The following is a 24929-nucleotide window of genomic DNA, read 5'->3' as shown; positions in this document are numbered from 1 at the left end:
TTTGCAATTACGTATACCGGAAGGGAATTTAAATTTCAAGGTAATATGCATTGGGTGCTTTTTCTGTCTGCACTGAATTTCAGATGCTACTAATAAAACTTATTCATAACATTTAAATATGATATCTATTAGTGACTCATAGTTATTACTACACAGCGATAGATTTATCTTAAAAAATAGACAATGCGTATTTTTAAATTGAACATTACGAGCAACTCACTCAGTTCTAAAATTGGCAAATGTCCTAGGGAATTTTTACATTTTTTCTATAATCTGCTGACAGGGGTCTAAGGTATTACCTGTTGGCCCCGATATTGTCTACTAAATTGTGAAACAGTGTCTATTATTGTCCATTCTTCCCGTCTGTCGAGCAAGGTAGGCCCTTCGGTACCGCAGTAGGCTCTCCTTATCACTATACCGTCTGGGCGGCAAATAATCTTCTTAATAATAAATGCTGACAGACAGTCTCAGTTTTACACAAATACTTTCATTTCTCTTTGATATAAGAGAGATTATTTGAACATCCTGTATTTTAATAATTCAGTGCATTTTATACGAAAACCCAGTATTTTAACAATCCTAGATCATTTAGGTTAAAATAAAACGCTGAAGAACATTTGCACTTTGGCAGCTGAGGCAGATGGTTCGGTAGTCAAACCATCGAAACTAGTCATGGAAACTTCGCAAATGTAACGCTTATTTTTTTTTTTTTTTTTTAATTTGACTTCTAAAATAATCCTAGATCACGTTCTTATTACATACATTTTTCGAACTTCAATTCCTTTCCGATAAGGGTAGGAACCGGCAGATGACGCTTAATTAATTTAAGTTAATTAATTAAGTTCATTGTTTTCCCTCAGTTACTAATGCAAGACCAAAAATGTTTCTGTCTACAAAGAAATTACAGGACATCTTGCAAGCAAATGACATCATGGCAAAGGGTAACTCATGTGCCATAGGCTTCAGATTATAATGTTACACTGTAGGGTCTTATTTGTGTAGCAGCTGAAATCAATAACCATCCGACCTTACTTGACTGACAAAAGAGCTGCTGCTCGAATCTGATTTAAAATGACAGAGTCCTGAAAAGGTTAAAATGTTTTTTTTTTTTTTTTTTTTTTTTATTAAATCTTTAAATTAGATACAAGGCTCATTAATGATTACAATTGATCTCCGCTACATGCAGGTATTTATAATATAATATGAGGGACGCAGCCGGCTTTGCGGGCTGTGCCAGAGTAGGTATTTAAAATAACAAACTTTGAAATTCAAATTCAAGTAACATAGTCGGAGACTCGCAAAATGTTCTACTTAAATATTTTAACGGCGCGTTTTTTTCGTCGACTAGCAAAATGGCTAAATTGGGAATAATTCCTAGGAGAGCTAGCGATAGGAAGTAACTTGCAGGTGAGGCTGCAAAATCTCTAAGACATTCAGTACTGTCAACTTAAGTACCCAAACAACTAATTTGTATTCTGGTGAGGACTACAGAAAGGTGTAGTTAAGCTTTAAATCCTAATAATTGTTTAATTGACATAAAATGCCTCATAACATGATATAGCATAACAGTCCCTCACACGCCTTAATACGGACTGAGGGATTTTGATTACGACTTCTGGCGCTTTCAAGGGCAACTAACTGAATACGTTTTCTTGGGAGGAGGGAGCCTCAGATCTAAAAAACCTAATTTTCACAGGTCTCTGTAAAATGAGGGAGCATGTGGTAGAGGAAAAGTTTGGAAACAGAGTAATGTTCCCAAATCCAGAATACATGAGAAGGAAGGCCATGTAGACATCTCACTACATGGTCTAGAAAGGTGCCTCCGCCATCCATTGCTAACAGGAAAAGCTCAGATAAGGTGGAATTGCTAAAACGGGAATCTGCATATATGAGCTTGAGTAAGTGAAACAACAAAACAAAGCATATAAATTCTTGCTAAAACTAGATGCGCTTATAGCACTTAAGTTAAAGGAAGAGCACATTGCAGTAATATTAAACTTAAGAACGTGAAAAACGCAAACTTAAGTCGTAGAACACATGCTTGCATAAAAGAATCACTAATTTAAAGTGTTAAACTTGCATAATAGAGCATAACTGCAGAATTAATTCACGTTATGCGAGAAAGACAAAAGTTGAAATATATACACAATTATATACAAAAATGAAGATACTAAGTCTGATTAATTCTTAGGAGGTCTATAGTATAGCAAGTAAGGCCCTGCGGTAAATTAGGTGGAGAAAATTGTTCTGAACTCTGAAGTATTTCAGTATTTACCTCAGTTGCATTTACTCGTGGTGATGAGGTACATAACACTGAAATGTGTTTGAACGAAAAAATTTTAGTTGTTTGGGTACTTAAGTTGAGAGTACATTTTGACCTTTCCTGTGATTTGATTTTTACACGTCGGCCAAATGAAATTTTTGCTGAGAGTGACAACTAAGCAGCTAACATTATAGACTTTGGGGACTTGTTTTCCAAAGCGGATAATTTCTCTATGCATTGGTTTCTTTCTACGATGCTTCATGAAGACCAGACTTTCGATTGCTATGCGTTTATATTCATTTTACAAACTTGCACCATGTTTTAATCATGTGCATCTTTCCTTACATTCTCTCAGCGGGCATAGTTGATCATTCGAGATTTGGACAGAAGCGTTGAATCATCAGCCTAACAGGTATATATACAGTTATTGTTCTCATTGAAGTCAGAAAATCGTATAAGACTGGAATAATGGTAATTAATAATAGTTCTAGTAGCAAGCCTTTTAAGTATGTCTAGTAGCAGTGCATGTTAGCCAAGAAGACCAGATCTTACATGTTTAACCTGATTTCGGTTAGGAGCTTCCCGTACATATACTATCTGAACGCCTTCAAAAGAATATTCAGACTGTCAGTAGAGGTTTCAAATAGGCTTAAGATTAACAATAGACAGGGGATATATGTTAAGTATATTAGTGGAATAGTCTCTCTTTAAGTTTCTTTATAAGCTGGTCATCTGGCTTAAGGCATTCATGATACCTGTAACAGAAGTGTAATCCGACCCAACTATAGCATGGCCATGTGTAATCCCCCTACAGTTACTATATTTAGTTGGTGTAGGTGTATCATTTATATTCACCTGAGTTCTGGTCCTAGAGGACAGAGAGAGATTCATGTGAGTGATTTCTAAAAGAACGGAACGTCCAGTATATCAGGTCTGAAGCCTTAATTTCTTGGACTGTAAATTAGCTCATTTAGGTTATGCTCTAAATAAAGCAATTAATAATGATATAATGTACTACACCACCGAAATTCGTGATGTTACAACCACAGTCATAATGTTTCGGGTTAACTCCTCTTCAAGGAAAGTGGGATTTGATTATCAAACAACTCTTTAAGGTAAGCACCTGTAATCTTGTTATCTGAGGTATATAAACACAACAGGATATGGTATTTACCTTGTTCAATGAATTCATCGAAATCTTCGAAGCTTCAAAATCTTGCATTATGTAACAGCTAATGAAACAATACGACAGCATGCGCGTAATAAATATAGCTAAATTATCTCCTATGTATCTTAATCTGTAGCAGCTGTAGAAGTAGTAATTTATAATACTAAGACTGGCAAGACTAATATCGATATCGTTGGTTGATCATAAATCGTGAAATTTTGATTTTTATTAGCGAAGTTCTGCACATTCTATATCAACACTTTAATTGGAAAGCTGCTGTTTCTAGAGAAACTAGCCATGTTCCACAATCCTGTTGTTTACTGTTGTACCTTCTGAAAAGAATTTCAAACGTAGCTTAGTTTCTGTGTCTATTAGCATAGTACAAATGCCAGACAGAACATTTAAAACTTGTTTAGCATCTACACATTTTGCAGTAAGCTGTTGTTTGTAAACGATTTGGTTACATCAACGAAAGATCTGTTAGTGACAATCCAATTGAATTAGAAGGAATCTTCATCGAATATATTATGTTATGTTTACTGGAAAAGGAACAACTATAGAATGGCCATGTGTAATCTCCCTACAGTTACTATATTTATTTGGTGTAGGTGTATCATTAATATTCTCTTGACTCATGTACTTTCTCATGACTTTTATATCTTTCATACCGCTAAGAAGACTTCTGATCCACGGGTGAATGCCGCACGAAATTTGAGCCTCATCCTAGCAAACAGAATCATAATATCTATCCAAATCATATACCAAAGCCTAGACTCGAGATGGCGGGCCAGACAGTATCTGATGCTATGTTGAACCGATGCATTTTACAAAAAAGTATTACAATCCTTAACTTTACGTGTGTTACAAAGAAGTACGTCCATTGCATTAGTACAGTACTACATATCACATGCAAGCATATAATAAATACATTAAGCATTCACATCTATAAAAGTGTATTTAAAATTCACATGAATCAAGAACATAATGAGAGTGCACACAGACACATACTTTAGTATACAGAGTTGAACTCAAGTCAGCGAACGAGTAATACATTTCACTGCAACTTATTCCATCCAAACATACCTAAGGACACCCACGTATGTGAATTTAATTTATTAGACATACTTACTTTAAAAGTATATAATACATACTTATGAATATACTATGTACATACATTCTAAATTACTGTAAAAATAAATAAATACACATAAATATAGCAGACCCACACATTCTACATTGCAGTAAAAAATACATACATATAACATAATTATACTGCACATGCACATTATGTATAGTAAGAAAAAGAATAGAATAAAAGTGGAAATCATCTGAATTGAAATGACATACTTATAATCGTATAATGAAGTTATATAAAGGAAAGATAATGACTACCAAGTGCTGAAACATATGTGAGTAATAGAAAATAGTGGAGCAGCAAAACCGTTCGCAGCATAGCAATGACAGTACTATTCATGAAAGGGTTCCATGGTCAGTTGCATAAGCCCTTGGTAAAATTGGAAAACCCAAACAAACTGGAAAAAGTACTGATGGACTGTGCTATTTTCATCTGAGCTTTGAAACTGTTTTCGTCCCCATGCCCAAACGTGAGTGTCTGTGGTTTTCTTGAAGTGAACAGAGCTTGTGTAAGGACAGTCAGAGATAAAGTAATGAGGGCTGCCGATGGCTGCGCAACGACACTGGTCACTATGTCCCCGCAGCATATGTAGCGGAGGATGTCATCAAGTATGTCCAAACGGGATGGAAGGCCTAACACCGTCCATCACCTTCGAATTTTGTGTCATCATATTGACCTTCATCTGCCTTTGTAATATTAAACTTTGTAGGATCACCAACATCAGGTTGATCCCCATCTGCCTTAGTAGGAATCAACCTTAATAGGCAAATGAAATAAGTATTAGATGTTGAATATAGATCCGAAGTGGTCATTTTCCCCCCTTGCCGACCTTAAGGTTTATGTTTTCTAGAAGTTGTTTCCTATTACTCTCATATCTAGAAACTTCTTGACAATTCTATGTTTGTCAGATCTGAATGCTTTAATATCTTATTCGTTATATGATTTCATCTTGGCCTTGTAGTCTCGGGACTGACGCTAGAACATGTGCATCAGATATTTAGAATTAAGGAAGATACTGATCAGTAAGAATTTAAAAGTCACAGAAAATGCACTAGCGGAGGATCTGTGTGATCTTTAAAGTTTCCATCATCCAGTACCTTGAGAAGTGACTACTACTGTGTTTGATAACTACTGCAAGTAATTTTGAGTAGCGCTTCGAAAACTGTAATTATCCTTGTGAAACAATCATTTCTGCATCATCATTTATTATCATAGGATTCTTTTATAGCGGAGTTAAGGGATTGGTCATCTTAATAGCAGCGTTTTGGACTGCAATTGGAATTTCCGAAACTTGAGCACAAGTTTATGGCTTCAGAAATTTCCTTTGCTTTTTGGCAGGTTTTCCTGTGTCGGATTTTCTTCTTATTTTTCTTGTTCTTGACAGAAACAGAATTCTCTGACTTATTAAATGTATCAGCAAGGTTACTATTTCCATATAGAATTGTATCAGCTGTATTTCTATATATAATTGAGATTTTGGCGTAGTGTTGCGAGGCTGTTTCCCTTTGACTTGCATATTATTATAAGTTTGAAAATTGTATCATTCGATGTTTTTACGTGAATGAATTCAACCGACTTTCAGCGTTACTGCTTCGAGCAGTTTTTTTCGTTGAATAAGTTTAAAGCTGAATTCAAGTTCTGAACTCAATGCTTGCACCAAAACGTTTTTCCATTTCCGGTCGTACTATGGAATCGGATGTACTATGGTCGTACTATGGAACTATGAAGCTAGCCTAAGACTGAGCGAAAAGGAATAAGGAAAAAAAAAACGGGCGTAGGTATATATGAGGGTACCAACATCTTCGAAGTGGTCTCCAAAACTTCATGCCCACCTTCATATTCGTTTACCAGAGTCAATTACACTCGTTAGAAAAATTTTAACGGACAAAGACACAATAAATGAGTTAATAATAAATAACGACATACAAATGTATAATTTACATAAGCATTTGTCGTTTCTTTTTAATGCAGGAGTTTTTCGAATATTCTACAAATTATTATTTGAGAAATCATATTTTTATTAGTTTTAATAAAAATAAAATCAGTACATAGTTAGAACTGATTGAAGATGAAGCTTATATTTTGAAAGTTCCTAAAGATCTAGCAGAAATTATTCTTGTATGAGAAGTCATTCGTCACTCTCATGTTTTGCGTGAGCATTCATCATCACAATGATGTCTACAGCCTCAAAAGGAAATGATTTCAATTTAATTTTAAAGCATTTTAATGAACCTTTGTTAGTTTAACCTTATATAATTTTCCATAAGTAATTTTTAAAGGATTTTTTTACGTATTTACTTCAAAACGCATAAGAATAATATGTTTCGGATAGGATTAAGGCTATAAAAATTTAAACATCAACATAAATTTTTGATTAGGCGTTTTATTTTGTGAAAAAAATTTAATTTTTCCTTTATTTTATGAAATACTTGAATCTTGGAGAATCAAAGATTGCAGAATCTTGAAAAATCCCCATTTTAGCATTGTAAAAAAAAATAGACATTTGGAAGCTAACTATATTTTAAATTCTCGTTAAGTAATTAAACTTTGATGCAAATACAAATTGAATGATCAACTATAATCTAATCATACTAAGTAGTTCATAATAGTTCAGAAATGAGAATGAATTCCTGAATTTTAATTACAAAACTATCTACCATACATTCATCACTGTAGATATAGCTATAGACTTTTATCAGGTTTCACAATAATCTTTCAAATACCACATTTGATAACGGAACTTTCAACGTGAAAGCTTATAAAAGCCGTTGCTTAGATAAAGTTTTCAATTCGCGAATAGATACTAAAAGCACTTGAAGACTTTTTTGTGACAAGCCCATATACAAGGTCTCATCAAATCTGTGTAAATTTGCCCCATTTAGGTAAGATACAAATTTTGGAAAATTAAACGTAGATTCAAACGGATATTATTAATTATTCTAGAATTGAGAATGGATTACTCTTTTACCATTAAATTATTGCTGCATTTTCTGCAAGATACTCTCATATGGAACATTGCGCGAAAAAAGCAAACCGCTATCTCTAGGAGACGTTTAGGCAAGACTTTCATTTAACGAGGACGGATCCATTTTATTGCTACTTTGTTTTGGTAATTACTGTAAAACAGCTAAAACTAAATTTGGGTATTCTTCATTGTTTAATTTTTTAGAGGAAATGAAAACTACATGTACTGCAACTTCTTCAAAATCTTTCGGAATTATTAGAGCTCGAGTTATTGTGCACGTTCTTCTTCAAGAGTAAAACATCAATACATTCTATGGTAAAGGGAAACAAAGATAGAAGGATTGCCATTAGAAACAGTCTTCTGAATTTGAACAAGAAAATTATTTTTTTGTTAAACCTTTTACTTTAAAACTAACGTAGGCTTTTAAAATAGAGGATAAATACGCCAAATTGAAACATAAACTCAGCAAAGGATTTTATGTGACGCCTGCTTTGCGTTACAAAATCATTAAGGAGTGGTGAAACTAGCATATTTAACGTTGTGAGTATAAAAGAGCCTTTTATATCAACACAGTTGAATATGCTTTCTCTGTAGACTTATTCTCGGAAATGCACATCAGGAAATTTTTATAAATCAAATCATTCTTTTACTTCCACCAAAATAAGTTTCCGTTAAATTTCAGGTCTATAGGTAATTAGAAAATTTTTCTATGATACATAGCAAAATAGAACATTTTTTGAGGGGAAAAAATTGCCAAGTAAGTTATTCACTTAAAAAAAGAGCTAGTTTTAGGTACGAGATGAGTAGAGAATATGCATGTGTTTCATTAGATATGAGAACAGCAGTTTGAGATAAAATTTATCAAACCATTTATAAAAGCGTATTGTGCGAAACAGCCATTTCTGCCCTTTTTAATGGGCGGATCCCTGTGTTGATGCTTATATGAAGCTGCAGTTTATATATTTCTGATTTCAAGAAAGACGAAAGTAGAGTAATTTTCTAAAAATAATGAATTATAGAATTTAAAAATATAATAATCTTTAAAACGTTTTCAAAAGATTTTCGGGTTCAAATTCTCCTTTTAGTGGAATTAATATATTTGATTTTATAACTGTCATTAAAATCCACATTTAGTGTACACTTAAATATTTTGCGACTTTTAAAAACGATTGTGATAAAATGTTACTTTTTAATTTACTAGAAATAAAACAAATATCCATTAATATTTCGCTAAGTTTGAGAACTAAAATTCTGTTATTATAAGAATTTATGCTTAAAATGTTTCAGAAAAATTTGAATAAATATTATTAAAGATCCGGTACACCAGGCTTTACCTCAGTATATTTATAGAAAATTGGTTTGGCAGTTTAATTCATAAACAGTCTTCATAAAATTACAGCCTTTCTAAACAATAATTATAAAGAACCTAATATGAATAAAATTCTATTTCAAATAATCTTTACACTTTACTGTATTTATTTCTGAATTTAATACTTCAAAAAGCCTCCTGAATTTGATTCCAATGGAATTAATGAATAGTTTTCTAGTATTAAATTTTACATGATTAAAGACAACATAAATTAAGAATATATTAAATATTATACTGCTCTTAGTTTTAACATTTTTGGAATCCTCTTCCCAATTTAAAAGCAATTTTCACAAGGTGAATTTCGTAAATGTTTTGGTAAAAGGAAAGATGATAGCTAAAGATTGGAGTAACATTACCGGCCATTTTTTTTTCCAAAGTATCATATAAACTATGGCTGTTGAATTGAGATAAATAAATAGTGCTAATTTAGAAAAGCGGCATTAGTGCCCTCAAAATGAAAGCTATCTGTTAAAAGTTATCTAAGCGTTCGCTTTTATAACTGAAATTGAATTTCTTGCACAAATTTTATTCTAATATAATATAGTGTTTCACTGTTGTGGAGTTTCCATAATTTTGCCGATTAAAAGTTTCACAACTTTTCAAGTTCTGCTTCCTTAAGTAGTTATTCAAAATTTCATTGTTGCTTGAAATAATAGTAAATTCTATAGCCAATCTCTTCATAAATTAAAGATAATATGTTCTGCTCTTTGTTCTGTGCTTAATCACAGAAAAATAAGATCAGAAATTATGTATATTTTTAAAATTTATTTTTATTGTCCTATGATGTTGTTTTAATGCTATTGTTAATGCTGTTGTTAGGTTTAAAAAATCGGTACGCATTAATGCATTAAACTTTCATATAAAATTTTAAGGAATTTTATATGAAAAATTAAGAGTTCAACTTGTAAAAAATTCCTGTAACAAAAAATATCATTCCTTTAATCAAATTAAATCAAATTTTATTTAATCAAATTAAGCTAGAAAAAATATTAAATATATATCTATAGATAGATAGATATTTTAAATAATCTTTGTATTCGTGTTTTGATTTAACTTTTATGAAAAGAAATTGCCACATAACTGAATGCAAAAAGTAAAATTATTGAACCATAAAAAACCTTAATAAATTTTTTCAGATGTTATTCGATGATAAATTTTCCAATTTAATAGTCAGAAAACTAAAGTTATCAGCTAAATTTCTTAGAATAATTGAAATGTTGAAGAATTTTAAGCCATTTAACATTAAACAATTTCTCAACTGATTATAAGTAAATAAATACGTTTACAGTTAAATAAATCAAATGGTAAATTTCAATTTGTAAACTAAACGAAAATTTTAATTTATCAACTAAACGAAAATTTTGAAGAAATACAAATCCTGACTACCTGAAAAAATAACAAAAATTAGTTTTTAAACTTCGAATTCAAAATTTCCTTTTGAAAACAAGAGAAAACAGTATTCAACAAAAAAAATTTAATATTTGTTATTAAATAAAATAGTACTGCTTTTAAAAACTAGGAAAAGGCGTTCTAAGATCCTTTCTAAGAAACTTTAAGAAACACTGAGAGAAAGATGTTCCCCAAAACTAAAATGTTTGTAACTTAAAAAAGCAGCAAAAGTTGTTTCAGAAATCACGAACCAGGAAAACTCGTTCTTACTGTATAAGTTCGAGCTTACTGTTTAACAAACCTAAGTATATATATATATATATATATATATATATATATATTTTTGACAATTAGAAAAAAATGTACTAATTTTTAGGTAAAAGTTGCAAGAGTATCGAAATTTTATACAGTTGTTCAGCAAAACAAAAAAAAAAAAAAAAAAAAAAAAGAATTCTTTTTTCAGTTCTTTCTTTAACAAAAAAAAAAAAAAAAAGGGGGAAGAAAATTTTTATATTTATAGGCCTTCTATTTTACTTCATTAAGGTATTATTAAGCTACGTGTTAATAATTTTATACAAAAATATCTTTTTTGAAAAGTTTTGAGAAAATATGAAGAAAATAATATGTTTAAAAAGCGAATAATTAAAATTTACCTTAAAATATTTGAAATGTGTTTAGCGCTGTAAAATGAAAAGTGTTTCGCATCTAATGTATATTTTTTTGCATTTTGACCAGTAGATTTGACATTGACCCTCCCCCCCTCCCAGCGTATCTTTTTGTGACAGATATTACTGTATTATAATCGCTTCATATTTAGATTGCTACAAACTTGAATTGCTTGTATTATTTGAGATTCATAAAATAAAGCATTTAAAAAATAAAACAGTGTTGAAAGTAATAAAATACCAAATTCATGGTATTTTATTACTTTCAGCAACACATAAATGGATTCATTCTCTTTCGATAGATTTTTTAAAGCTTTGATCTACAGTAAAATCTAGTATATTGCGAGAGAAATGCAGCAGAAATATGAATGAAAAAGGAGAACTCGTTTTCAAAGAAAGTACAGTTTTCGGCTTTCTGCGTTTCCATTTATAAGACGGTGCACTAGGATAGCATGAGGAAATTTCCTTGTTAACATAGCACAGGGAACATAACTTATTAGCATAACAATGGCCCAAAAAAAAAAAAAAATCTGAAAGGTTTCAGATTTTAAATTACGTCCAAAGGGACGTTTTTTTAATATTTTATCTATTACTTTTATTTATTAAATATCATATTCTTCGTACTTAAACCACAAAATTCATTTCAAGAGCAATATCGCAAAATAATTTTAAATTGAGCATATCTTTAGAATTTCCGATACAGAGTCTCGCGCGTTGGAGATAAAAATGTTTTTTCTGTACAACGATGCCGTTGCTGTGTTTGAAATCCTTGAGTTTGTTAATCAAAAATTCGTTAAAGTTTTTCAAAATATGAAATCGATAATAAAGCAAATTCCAAATTTCAAATATGGGCTTCCAAATGCCCATATTCGCAGTAGGATTACGTCATTCAAAATTAGATGGCTCTATCATTTTATCACAATGCGAGAAATGTACATACAGTTATGCAGATTTTTCATTATTTAATTTCTTCAAATATAATGCAGGACTCTAATCTCTGGCATCAGTTTGAAAAGTGAAACGGATATTTATAGTGAATCAACGCAAAATCGCAAAACGAAAACAATAGTTCTTCATGGACAAAATCCCTTTGGACTAATGAATGAGTAACTTGACTAACAAATAAAAATAAAGTGATTAACTTGACATGAATCAAACGATTAAATGTTTGAAATACTTCCTGGAAAATTCATTTTTTCATAAACAAAAATAATCTGTTCAATAAAAATAAGCATTGTAAAAATGCAAAAAAGTAAAGACTTTGGTTAACTGAAATTTCTTAGTTAAAAAAATTCGAATTTAACTATGCATGGCTAATTTTAAATCCGTTAGGAAGAAAAATAAGTTGAAAATAGGCCTATCTCTTATCTTGCATATTAAGTTGTATCTCAAACCCAACCAATCAAATGTAGAAATATAAAACTGTGTAATAGCATCATAGATTTCAGCATCTTTTTTTCTTTTTGCGTCATGATCACTATTTGTTCGCAGACCAATAAAACTAAGACTTTTTATACAATTTGTTCGCAGTTTATCTTTAAAAACCACAAAAAGCGCTTTGTGCGTGAAAATTACCGGATGACGCTCGTACCCGATATTTTGTTATCAGATATCTGGTATTGTATTCGGATGATATGATTCTCACGGTTACAGCTGGTGTACGTAGAACAAATATTTCGCCATATGATATTTTTTTCCTCCATACAGTGACAGTTCAAACTCTGTAAAAAATGTTTCGCAATCCTAGCTGCCCGAGAGAAATGGACAAAAAGATTAGAGATGGTTTTTCATTTACTTGCTATAAAGTTAAAACCGAAACTATAATTGCAGCCAGTTCTTATGCGTGGTCTATAAATCATCAGTTGCGAAAACGAATAACTTTTCATATTGCGTTTTCATTGCATAAGATAATTCAGCATTATGAGTAATTGAAATTCCTGTAAGCAAAAAGTTTTAAGATTGGAAATGTTCAAGCAAACGTGGAGTGTGGCTTCAAAATATTTTGTTTAATAAGAAGTAAAACTTACGAAAAGAATGCGGACTAATTTCCAGTCTCACTTAGAAATAATGAATTTATCTAAGCAAATTTCACGTACTCCTGAACATTCTGGTTTTTTATAACAGACTTAAGTGACCTAAGTGATGGCTACGTGTTGCAATTTTACATCCGGAATTTCCTTCTTTCTTCATTTCCAGACTCTGCATCGCATTGCCAACGTCTCAGATTGCATATCAAACTTTAAATATTATACATATGTTGTAGAGATATTAGGTATCTTTGAAGCTGACAGACGTGAAAAATAAGCAATGCCTTCGCCGGGACTCGAATCTAGACCTCTCGAATACTCCGTAAGTGTGCTGACTATTACACCACAAAGGCATGCTAAGAAGGCTGGAGAAATACTTTATATACTCCCCCCTTTTAAAGGGCGACTAAGTATTAGGGGACCCAATCGCCTAATCCTCGTGATGGAAAATCATCCACCACCTTTTCCAGTTCGGGCGCCACTGTAGAGACATTAGGTATTTTTGAAACTGAGCGACGTGAAAAATGAGCAATACCCTGGCCGGGACTCGAACCTGGACCTCTCGAATACGCGCCAAGTGTGCCGACCATTACACCACGAAGGCATGCTAAGAAGAAGGGAGAAATACTTTATAATGTTACATATACATTTTAAGATATATATGACATTATACATTATATGTCTATTATAAGTATCTACATGGAGATTTCCTCTGCATCAAGCAATATTTTATACCAGCAGCAGCATCTAATCCCATTGGCACATAGCATTAGCCCTGATCAAAGCAAGGAAATTCTACAAATACACTTGAAGCCCTTTAAAAAAAATAAAAATGTACATTTTCTTGAATTCCTAAATAAGTAATCTGTAATTTGTTTTTGTTTTTGTTATGATATAAATCATGTGAAGGCCATCAATAAATAATTTATGTATGTGCGTAGGTAATTAAGAAATGATTAGAACAACCAGTGAGAAACTCTTCCCTAATTTCATAGTCTTGGGAAGGCGGAATAATTCGACCTCAGACTGGTACACTCAAATTTTAACAAAAAGTGGTCTCGAGAAAGACAGCTAAGGCATAGTGGAAATCATGTGACTCAAAAAAGTTGAAAAGAAACAATAAATTTAGGCATTATACTATTAAAACGAAATTAACAGAAATGTTCCTTTAATAATATTTTTAGATATAATAATTTGTACATGATTGGACTTATAAATAACCCATATTTATCAAATCGAGTACTTCCCCAAGTCCTTCCCAAATTTAAATTTGCTATAATTTTAAATGTACTAGAGATATTTAATTGAAAGAAAACTGGCACTGCACAGTAATTTTTGAAATTTTATCTGGCAGCTCTGCGCGCTCCCGTGTGAGGATCTTGTGATTGCTAACGACCACATGATTTCAAGATGGCGTCCTTTCAGAAGAAAGCACTATGGCACGCAGAGTTGAAATCGTGTGTCCTGATGTGCCGAAATTCTTAGATACAGGAACTGGCACTGTTTGCTCTCGAAGTCATCGATTTAAATAACAAAGAGACGAGCGCAAAGAGCAAAGATTAAGCAAACAGACGGTTAATCGAATGGAGGATGACATTACGAGAAACTCCAGGAAAGTAATTTCGAAAGGTCCATGAGGTTGTGTGGGCCGTAATCTATGTTTCATAGGATCATCTGGAACAGCATTCACGTAGAGCTATATAAATTAATGACTGTATCTGGATAAAATGGAATAAAAAATGAGATGAAATTCTGGAGATGATTTTTAGTCGACGGTTAGATGATGATGCACTGCTGGTGAATTTCGAACAACGCGCATTTCCAGCGAAGCGGATCCCTTCTCATTTAGCTATCTCAGTCAGAAATCTCCTAGATCAGGAATTCCGCAGTAAGTGAATTAGACGCTAATGGCCCCTTTATGACCTTCAAGGTACCGAAATCGACTCTATGCCACTTTGTGCTATAGGGATGTATCTTTAGAAGAAATTTTAAATAGAAGTTCTGCAAAAGAAACCAATTTAACCTAGAACGAACAAAATTGTCTCAGTAATTCTTAGAAGTGATACTCTTCCTTCAGAAAAATGATCGATCTAAATCGAATCGAATTTTAGAAATTAGTATTCTTAAAATAGTAATCATTCCTTTTGATTTCTAAGAACTAAATCCTAGAAATGATTTTCTGTTTAGCAAATTTCTGTTGCGTTCGGGGGGGGGGTAATGCAGTCTGAAACTTCGTATTATAATTTAATACCTCAAAGAAGAGGCCGTTATCAAAATAACAATATTTTGTTTAATTTACTTTTAAAAAATATGGAAACTGACAACATTTAAAGAAACATTACGACCTAATCTTAGTATTAAAATTCCAGTTAGCATTTGAAACAATTTTAAGTTAAACATTTACGATAAGTTTGCTAATTTAAGTAGAAACATTCCTTTGCAGCAGTCACATTGGCCATCGGGAAAACTTCATACTTCTGTAATTTTCTTTAATAAATTTCCCCACCGGTTAGCAACAGCTTTTAGTTTAATATGCAGAAATTACTATCATTAAATACGGCCTTAAAATTCAATTCATATAAAGCACTCATCACTGCATCATGTTGGCTTATAATAACTTTTTCAGGAACCTTTCTGTTGTTTCTTGCGGATTTTAATATCAATTCATGCTGCTTATTTTCTTTCCAGAGCATTCTGGCAATAGAGAGGGCTGTCACCATATCACATCCAATCTGTTTGAAGAATAAGGTAAATATGGCATTCTGTTAACTAAGTATAACAGTTGTCCTGATTTTCTGCCGTACTGATGGAAGTGGGTAAAAAGTGTTCCACAGAAAAATATTCGATATTTGATAGAAATTATTTCTACGTTTCATGAAATTCATGATTCATAGAAATGAAAAAAATTAAGTTCTTGAGAAAACTTATAAACTTTAGCACATAGATTTATAGAGTGAGTATTTTCACAATTAGAAGTAATTTTTTGAAATTTTATTTCACTTTTTAAAATTTAATATTAAATTATTTTTGAGTAGTTTTTGTATATCTTCGCTTAACTATCGAAGTATTCATCACCTGGTTTCATTGAGAAGATCCGAAATTTCTTCTAAATTGGTATTTAAAATTGAGATAATTCTCACTTTTGATCAATAATTTCGAGAACTGATTTTGATAAATGATGATGAACTGATGAACAGATTTTAATGAAATTTAGTATTAATATAGTTCGATATAATATAAAAAATATACTGTACAACACTCATGATATACATATATGATCGTGTGTAAGACTCGTCGGCGCAGGAAGGTCTGAAAGAAGGGAACCGCAGGAAGGCGCAGGAAGGTTTTAGTATCGAACAAACAGGAGGCTATTAGGGATGTTGTCTTAACAGCCATACGACTTAACTGTTAATTAACATACGACTGTTAAGTCATATGGTTCTGACATAACTTCATTCTGAAAACGGAGCAGCTTATGAGTCGCGGTGGCAATCGATCCCAGTTCAGCTACAGTACTATTATCAGGTCCTGAGGAGGTTCTAGGAGGGAAAGGCGAGTTGCATTTTCCCTATCCAAAAGCGACCCAGAAAGGTAGTTCGGTAGGGCTGGATTTGGAGAGACAGGGACAGACAATTCATCCGGGTAATGTCCTCACATTCCAGAAAATCATCTACCAAATTAACCTTATGTGGACAACTATTTTCGTTCCTAAAATGAACTGCGGGCTAACTGCACTCCTACGTATATTGAATATTCTCTTCATGTTTCAGGTCAGGTAAATCTCCACACCGTCTGAAAAGGAAAATTTGCGTTACGTATCGGAACGTATCAAGGATATTTCTAAACTGAATGTGTTCCTCTAGCGGCAAGATGGTATCTCTTCACATTGGGTAAGATTGTGCAAAAAATTTCATATTAAGAATTTTCAAATAAATGGACTGAACGGAATGATCCTGTTCGTTTGCTTTCTCGATGTCCGAAACCACGCTACTTGATTGTTTCTTTGAGGTTACGTTAAAGACCAAGTTTATTTAACGAAATTCCAAAGTTTTCATGGACGGAAAACTCACATAACTATTGTTGTTGCATATATGAGAGTCCATTTCGAAGCTTATGGAATTAAAGATCTTCACAAGGAATATCGGCAGAGACAGATCCAAAAATGTGCTCCCTATAGGCTCAACCGAATCGCCGCCTTTGTTACATTTCATAGAAAGCTAAACATAAGCAATAAAATAAGGTATAAGAAAGTTGTACAAACGTTTATTAGAATCACATAAGATGCAATAAAAATGTCATTCTAACAGAATATATAAACTCACAAATTATAGTATATTTACGTAATATAAATCTTCAACTAAGTAAAAATCACCCTTCCTTTGGCTCGCATTACACTTTTCGTCTAAATTTATTCTCAACGAAATTTTCAATCACGTCTTCAAATGAAATCGAATTCGCAGTGTCAGATTCAATTGATAAAACTGCTAGATCGTTCAATCTGCTTACGGACGCACTTAAGCGTAAGTATGTTTCAAACCGTTTCAAGCATGAAAATGAGCATTCTGAAAAGCAATTGATTACTGTCATTTATTTGTGAATTTTTAAAACTATATCGATATAAGGCAAAAATATCAAGCAGCTTCTGATCTCTAGTACAGTTTCACACATTGTTGATATTTATATGCTTTTTTCCTCTAGTGCCAAATACTGGATGTGCAAGATATCTTCAACTAGATCGTCCGAAATATCCTGTGAATAAAATTCGCGTAATTTTAACTCTGCACTCTTTATTTCTCCAGCACATAGTTGTGAAATTTAAAGAGAAGGTAGAAATTTTCGACCACTGTCGCACGCACGTTTTTGGAGTCGAATTCCGAATCCACAATTATGACGAATATGTTTATTTTGAAATCCTCCTTAGCACCGAACAGAATATTTTCATTATTCTCGTCTTCTCTTTCTTTTACGCTTTTCGCTTTCAGCATAGTTCTGCTTACCAATCAGAGTCTTAGTCTTCTCTTTACATATTATGAAGTCCTTGGGGAATATGAAATAAATGAAATCAAGGATTAGTACAAATCGACGACCAGCCCAATATTTGGGTCTTCCTGTTGTCGTTTTTCACTGACTACATTGATGCGATTATGAATACTACTCCAGAATACAATGATAAATGCAGTTTCAAAACTGATCATTCTCTTGATTAAATCTGCTGCTTCTGCCTTCGTAATTTTTTTTCTCTGAGTTGTTATTTGAGACTGATTTAAGAGAATCGTGAAAATCTTTCCAAGAATTCAATAAACCTTTGAAGGCATTATCTCTGCATGACCATCTCGTGGACACCAGACTCTTTAGTGCTATTTGTACATCGTTCTTCTTCAGTTTCTTTGAACGCATTATGGATACCGAAAAAAAGTTATAGAGTTCATGCAAAAATGTAAACTTATTACATTTTTGCATGAATTTTAACTCTGCTCTCTTATGAATTTTAACTCTGCAAGCCACCGAAGTTCCAACTAGATTAAAAAAAATGGGCTGGACGGGGTAAAAATTCCCCAAATTTCTTTACATTCTCAATTCCTGCTTGAAGGCCGGTATAGACCGCTGGCATGTTCACAGCATTATCGTATGACTGGCCTCTACAGTCGTCTAAATTAATTTCAAGGGATGCCAAGGTGTTAGTTATAACAGTGTAAAATTCCTCACATTTAAGTCCAGTATTTGGTACAAATGTAGTAATATCTCTGTTGGTGTTCCACATTAGTGGACATACCTCAGTCAATAAGTGATAATCGATAACTGATAACAACAGACAATCGATCATTGTCGATAATCGATAGTATGCGAGAATCCACAGCTATGAAGAAATATTTAGCTGCCCCTCATAAGCAGACATATTTGCTGTGCATCTAAGGCATTATATGTGCTACTTCTTTGTATGCAGTAGGCGAAAGATAATTTGTTTTATAACTACCCAGTCTTCCATAATTCTTTAGATGCTCCTTCAAGAATGAATCAATTTCGGCCAGTAGTTCCATGCCATTAAAAAGTTTCCATTATGACATGATCTCCACGAACTTCCTCAGAAATTCTCAACGGAAGACAATCGTAACTTTCTTACGATGACGATAGCGTGTTGCAAAACTTCCGTTCAATTATGTTTTTCTTGATCAGTCTCTGCATTTAGTACATTGCTTAACTTCCTATTGGAAAGCCTTGCCCTGGAAGCAACCGCAGAATTTTTATGATTTATAGATCGGTCGTGCTGTTCCACGCATTATTTCAGGTTTTTCCAATCATTTAATCCTTTATCTGTGTAAAAGCATGTACCTGCGTTGGATAATAAACGACAAGGCCCACAATAAATAATACTATTTATTTCAGAATAAATTATCCATTGTCGGTTTGAAACTTCACCATTACGAAGCTTTGAAGACTGTTGAACTCAAAAGACGTGCTTTGATCTTCACAGACTCGTCTTGAAGTCTGAAAATCAGCAACTGCATTTTGCGAGTAGCCATTTCGCGAAAAAAAAAAAAAAAAAAAAAAAAAAAAACTATGAATTCATCATTAATAATCCGCTTTGCAGGGTCTTTGTCAAATTTGAAAGATAGAAATGATAATAACTGTAACATTGGTTGATCTTTCATCTCCTCTTATTCATCACAGTTTTCTGTAATATATTAATCTTCTCACAAGGCCGAACGAACACTAGTCTCCTTTTGTATACTGGGTACATTACCTTTGAATTCTTCAATCGGACATTGCGTAATACCTTAGGTGACGAAAGAATCACTTTTTTAGTTCTCTCTAAGATTTCCTTTTTAGTTCTCTAAGATTTTTCTTCGTTTCTCCTCTGACTTTTTTTGTGTTCCCATTCTCCTACATGCTTTTTACTATCTGCCATTTATACGTATTAAGTCTGTAAGATAGGAAAGAAAGAAAACAAATCATATGTAATAAAATTGTAGGCTGTTTTGAATATATTTTAACATTTCTATGATTCCAGTTGAACTCTGAATTACGAACACAGGCTGATAATCATATAAAACTGTGTAAATAAGAAGAAAAACCTATCAACTTTCAACGTCGAAAGAATTGCCCCTAATGAAGCAGTTTTCCAGAAGAAAATACGCTCTTACAATACTTGAGATAAATGAAAGAAGTTGATAATAAAAAATAATCCAAAAACCTGCGGCAAAACATTACTTCTAATCATTATAATATAATTTTGCAGGGCAATAATTTAATAATCGTACACTGTAGAATGAGGCGGCCTGCGCTGCCTTTTACCGCCGTGTGTGCTCCTGTTCTGCGGTGAATTTTGAAACAAAGAGAGAAAATATTATATCATGTGATGTGTAGAGAGGGACGATTGGTCGGCGCTGAGTAATGGGGCACCGTATGACCCGTTACTCAGAATCGAGTAGAGAGGTAAGAAATTTTGCTGATATTCCCTTTTTAGAGCTGCAGTAAAGGTAAAAGTTTACAATTGGGTCCCCTTGTTTTTTTTGGCGATTCTTTTTTGAAGCCAAAATCGGCGCCAGGAAGGCACAATTTCAAGACGGCTGCTACACAAAACTAAAATAACAAGTCAAAGAATTGCACAAACTTTGTATTCATGTACACATCGATCTATTTTGACTTAAAAAAACATCAGAGAACTGCGCAAGCTAGGCATTGCGCACTGCCTTAACTTTCTCCATGTACACATCAATCTATTTTCATTAAAAAAAATCAGGAAGCTAAAACAAGGTTCATGGTAACCAGAAATGAGGTTTCATCGCCAAAATTTAACAAAATTTGTCGCTAGTCGAAGAGGCACCCAATTCTACACTAGAGCTTCAGTAAATTTCCGCCTTCGAAAATTCGTTACCGTAGGCGGACTACCTATCCTATTTAAGAATCCTCAACTGAATATTGGCTGCTTTTTCCGTAAGATTCGAAAGAAATTATCAGTTAGTCAAGTCGTACATTGAAATGCACTGGCTATGGGGTTAACGTCCAAGGTCACTTCTGAATTCTGACATCGATACGGGCCCATTGGTTGTATAGCTTTAGTTCAAGGACTTTTTTTTGAGAATAATGAATTTTTCGGTATGATTTCTGGAAAGAGATAAGCACGAATGACTTTTACTGAGTTAATTTTTTGTAAAGTAGCAAGAAATGACTGTTGAATGAACTGACTGACAACAAGACATAAGCTTTACTTGCAGCACTGAATGTTCGAGAATTACTGTATAAATATAAATTGTTAAACCTAGTATCAATTATTTCCCAAACACGCAAAAGTCAAAATACTATCAGAAATGGAATTACGATATGTTTAAGCCCTGCTGCCAAGCCGTGCTAGTTAAATACTAGTCTGAAAGGAGGTGTGGCTTATCAATAGCCAACAATAACTGCAGTTTTGCTACACTGGTTTCCAAAAATTAAGAAAAAGTCACAAAAATAGCGATACTCATTCAAAAATAAACAATTCCATATAAAATTTGAATACTTGTATGTTTGTCAAATAAGAATTGTTGAGTAAAACTGCAGTATTCAAATTAGTGGCACAGCAATCTAAATGCGCCATTTGCAAGGAGCATAAATTGCAAGTTTGAGACCAAGCCCGCAAATTTCGATGTGATACTGAGATAAGAAACTAGTATAGCTAATTCGTAACAATGACCTCCAGGCATCATTTGGTCGAAGGACTGCGATGGAGAGTTATTGGAAGAATAGAGGCAGGACAACGTCAGATAGAAGTGGTCAGATGTCTAAATACAAGTCCTTCTGTGGTTCATAGACTTAAAAAACAAATTCTAACCACACATATGGCTCCCAGGAGGTTCAGCCAAGGATGGCCAGCCACTACGACGACCGCTGATGGCCGATATTGGTTGTTATGCGCCCTAAGGAATAGAACCTCATCTCCGACTCTCCTCCCTTGCTGCAGCCACTGGAAGGTTGGTGTTAATGTCAACCGTGCATAGGAGGCTTAACGAAACGGGTTTGTACGCGAAGCGACAAGCCACTTACGGGCCACTCGCATCACGTTGTAGAAGGGAACGTTTGAGGTGGGCATGTCAACATTTCAACTGGACAGTTGATCAATGAAGGGCTGTTTTCTTTACAGATGTGTCCAGGTTTAGCCTTCAAAGCGATAGTACGCATTATTTGATTTGGAGAGAACGTGGAACCCGTTATCATCCATCAAACATCCGTGAAAGAGATGCCTACGGAGGAGGTAGTTTCTGTATTTGTGGTGGTATCTCTTTGGGCGAAAGCACAGAACACTATTTTTTTCCACGTGGAACCATGAATGTTCAGACCTATAGATATAATATCCTTGTTGCGTATGTGCGGTCTGATGCCGGGTCAATAGGTGATTATTTCTTGCTACAGGACGCGACAACACTAGACCGCTCAAGGTTCCCATCGTGGATGATTATTTCCAGCAGCAAATAATTCAGAGCATGGAGTGGCCAGCTCGATCATCGGGCCTGATTCCTATCGATCTTATTTGGGATGCTTTAAGAACATGTATAGCTTCTCTCATTCTTCTTCTTCAGACCCTTGCCACGTTTGCAACTGCTTTGCAAGAGCAATGGCTCTCACTTTCTACAGAACTGATAGACTGCATAATTGACAGCATCGCACATCGCTGTATGTGTTGTATTGCTTTTAGGGGAGATCATGCTCCATATTGAAGGTAATTTTCCTATACCTAACTGACACGTCTGATTTTTTGCATTTTATACGTATGTTAATTTCTATAACACTATAATTATCTGGTAATTTATTTTCATGTCATTTTATACCTTGCTATGAGTTGTATAGTGCAGGTCAGTTTCATCAAATTCTACACGTAACTTTTTGAGTAATAGTCATCTTTGTGATTTTTCCTTAAGTAATGATAGCCAGGGTATCATGCTCTATGTTGCAATTCAAAATTATCATTTTGTATATATATATATGTCTCATGAAACAGGAATCTTAATTTTTTTCCAGAAGAGAATCAAAGGAGGAGTTCAAAGGCTAAGGTCTAAAACTATTCTTAAATTACTCATTAATGATTTATCCCAAGCATCTTGTAGCATCATGATTAATTGATCATGATGCTACAAGTTCAAATGTTTCATTATTTTGTAATTCACTTTTACTGCATGTGACATCCGTTCATCGTATGAATATACGCGATAAGACTATCCAGTGGTGCAGATATTAGCTAATTAAAATTAACTCATGTAAAAGCAATGTTGCGTTTGCTTTCGGAAACACAATCTAAACACCAACTCAGATCTCCATTGTATATAAGCTATAAAGAAATTCTAAGTACAGGCTTGGTCAAATATTTTGCAATGATTTGGAACCCCTTCAAACCGGTTTCCTTCAGCGCATGACCAAAAATCGTTTCGACAAGCTAATATAGTTTTCTAAATTATGAAGAAATTTGATGCTTTATCGAAAACAAGAGGTATTATTTATCACTAATAATAAAATCATTTTTTTCTCTGTGCTGCACATTTCTGTGTCAAACTCACCCCAAAAAATCACCAGTATTGGCAAAAGGATCAAATTATTCCCGTATGTTCATGCCCCGTCGTATCTCTTGTAATACCATTGTCCACAATGCTATCGATGCAACCATCTTTAAAGCGTACTTATAAAATGATAAGCGTTCTTAGCGTACTTATAAAATGATAAGAACTTCGCAAGAAGAAATGGAATTCTGTAAATATGACCTGAAATTTGATGAATCAATCAAACATTTAAGAAAAGACATTCAGAACATGCAGTTGTAATTACAGCTTTCCCCCACTTAGCGCATTTAATTTTCTACTGTTCGATGTCATTATTATTTATGTATAATAAGAATCACAGGCTTAAGATATAGTGTACTAGAAGCTATCTTCTAGTACTTAGAAGATAGCTTCTAGTACTACTAGATTACTAGAAGATAGCTTCTAGTACACTACACCTCAGGTTAGTAACCGTTGCACATAGTTCCACATCTGATGGTTGTCTGACGTTTGAGCATCCAGATTGTTATCAGAAGCCGAGTAAAAAGATGTTTCTATATCTTGACACTCGAGAATTTAAAAAAAAAAAAAAAAAAAAAAAATACAATCTGTGTGTTTCAACTACATTTTGCAGCCTGCTAACACTAGTTTAATTGGAAATTTTGCATGTTGTTTGTAACTTTTTTCCCATGCTAAACTATGCATAATATATTTATATGCACTGAATCTACATGTTTTCTAATAAATATTAAACGTGCGCATATTATTACATTGAGAATTTTCTTTTTGGCATTGAATCACGTGAGAATTTAACCACTCTGTTGTGAACGGATATTTTTTTTTTGCGTTTCTTTTATAAAGTTTGCTCGCAATAGTTATATGTAAAAAATTAACAGAAATTCTGCGAAAAACGTTATTGTATTTTGAAATTATTTGTGGGTACGTTAGTAATTGTGCGATAATTTTTATTAAACATGTTTAATTGCGTGTGAACGTCACGATGTAGATGTTTCGCTGTCTGCCAATGAAAACAGGTCTTTAGAATTCTGTTATACATCTACGGGGTTTCCCTAAATTATTTTTCAATGGGAGCAGCTGCGTAGTAGGTAGAGTTTTTAGGAGTTATTTTAGTTGTGATATAAAATTTTAATTACTAAGTAAAATTATTTAATGTAAGTTATATTGTGTTTTCATCAAAACACAGTCTTAAGTAGAGTTTTAATTTTTGTTTACGGAATTTTAAATATGTATTTAAGTAACTGTAGATTTTTATAATTACTATATTTGATATAGATTTGTGAATAAGTATGTGCATTATTTATAGCTCATCAGTGTATGCATTATTATTTACAGAATGCTCGTTATTTTTTAGAAATTGATGTACCCATTCTAATCAGATGAGGAAGGTGTAATTTTTTTTTGTTTGTTTGTTAAAGGATG

At 33.3% G+C, this 24929-nt stretch overlaps 1 protein-coding gene across 4 annotated transcripts in view; it reads left to right on the top strand.

The window, feature by feature from the left end:
* The first annotated feature begins 7350 nt into the window (after positions 1-7350).
* Positions 7351-24929, top strand: part of LOC118199102 (baculoviral IAP repeat-containing protein 8-like) — a 37785-nt gene continuing 20206 nt past the window's right edge. Inside the window, exons 1-3 of one of the 4 annotated variants that reach the window (XM_035370888.2) lie at positions 7351-7448; positions 15670-15729; positions 16752-16871. In XM_035370888.2, the coding sequence (XP_035226779.2) occupies positions 16831-16871 (41 nt within the window). In that variant the 5' untranslated portion in view covers positions 7351-7448; positions 15670-15729; positions 16752-16830. Of the gene's footprint in view, positions 7449-15669; positions 15730-16751; positions 16872-24451; positions 24662-24929 lie in introns of those variants that run through there. The other 3 variants (XM_035370891.2, XM_035370892.2, XM_035370890.2) reach the window with 3 other exon arrangements.

This window comes from Stegodyphus dumicola, chromosome 3 (genome assembly GCF_044657685.1).
Source record: "Stegodyphus dumicola isolate Sdum_Otavi_A_Nest chromosome 3, ASM4465768v1".
NCBI classification, from domain to species: Eukaryota; Metazoa; Arthropoda; class Arachnida; order Araneae; family Eresidae; genus Stegodyphus; species Stegodyphus dumicola.
This window is presented reverse-complemented; position numbering and strand designations above follow the sequence as displayed.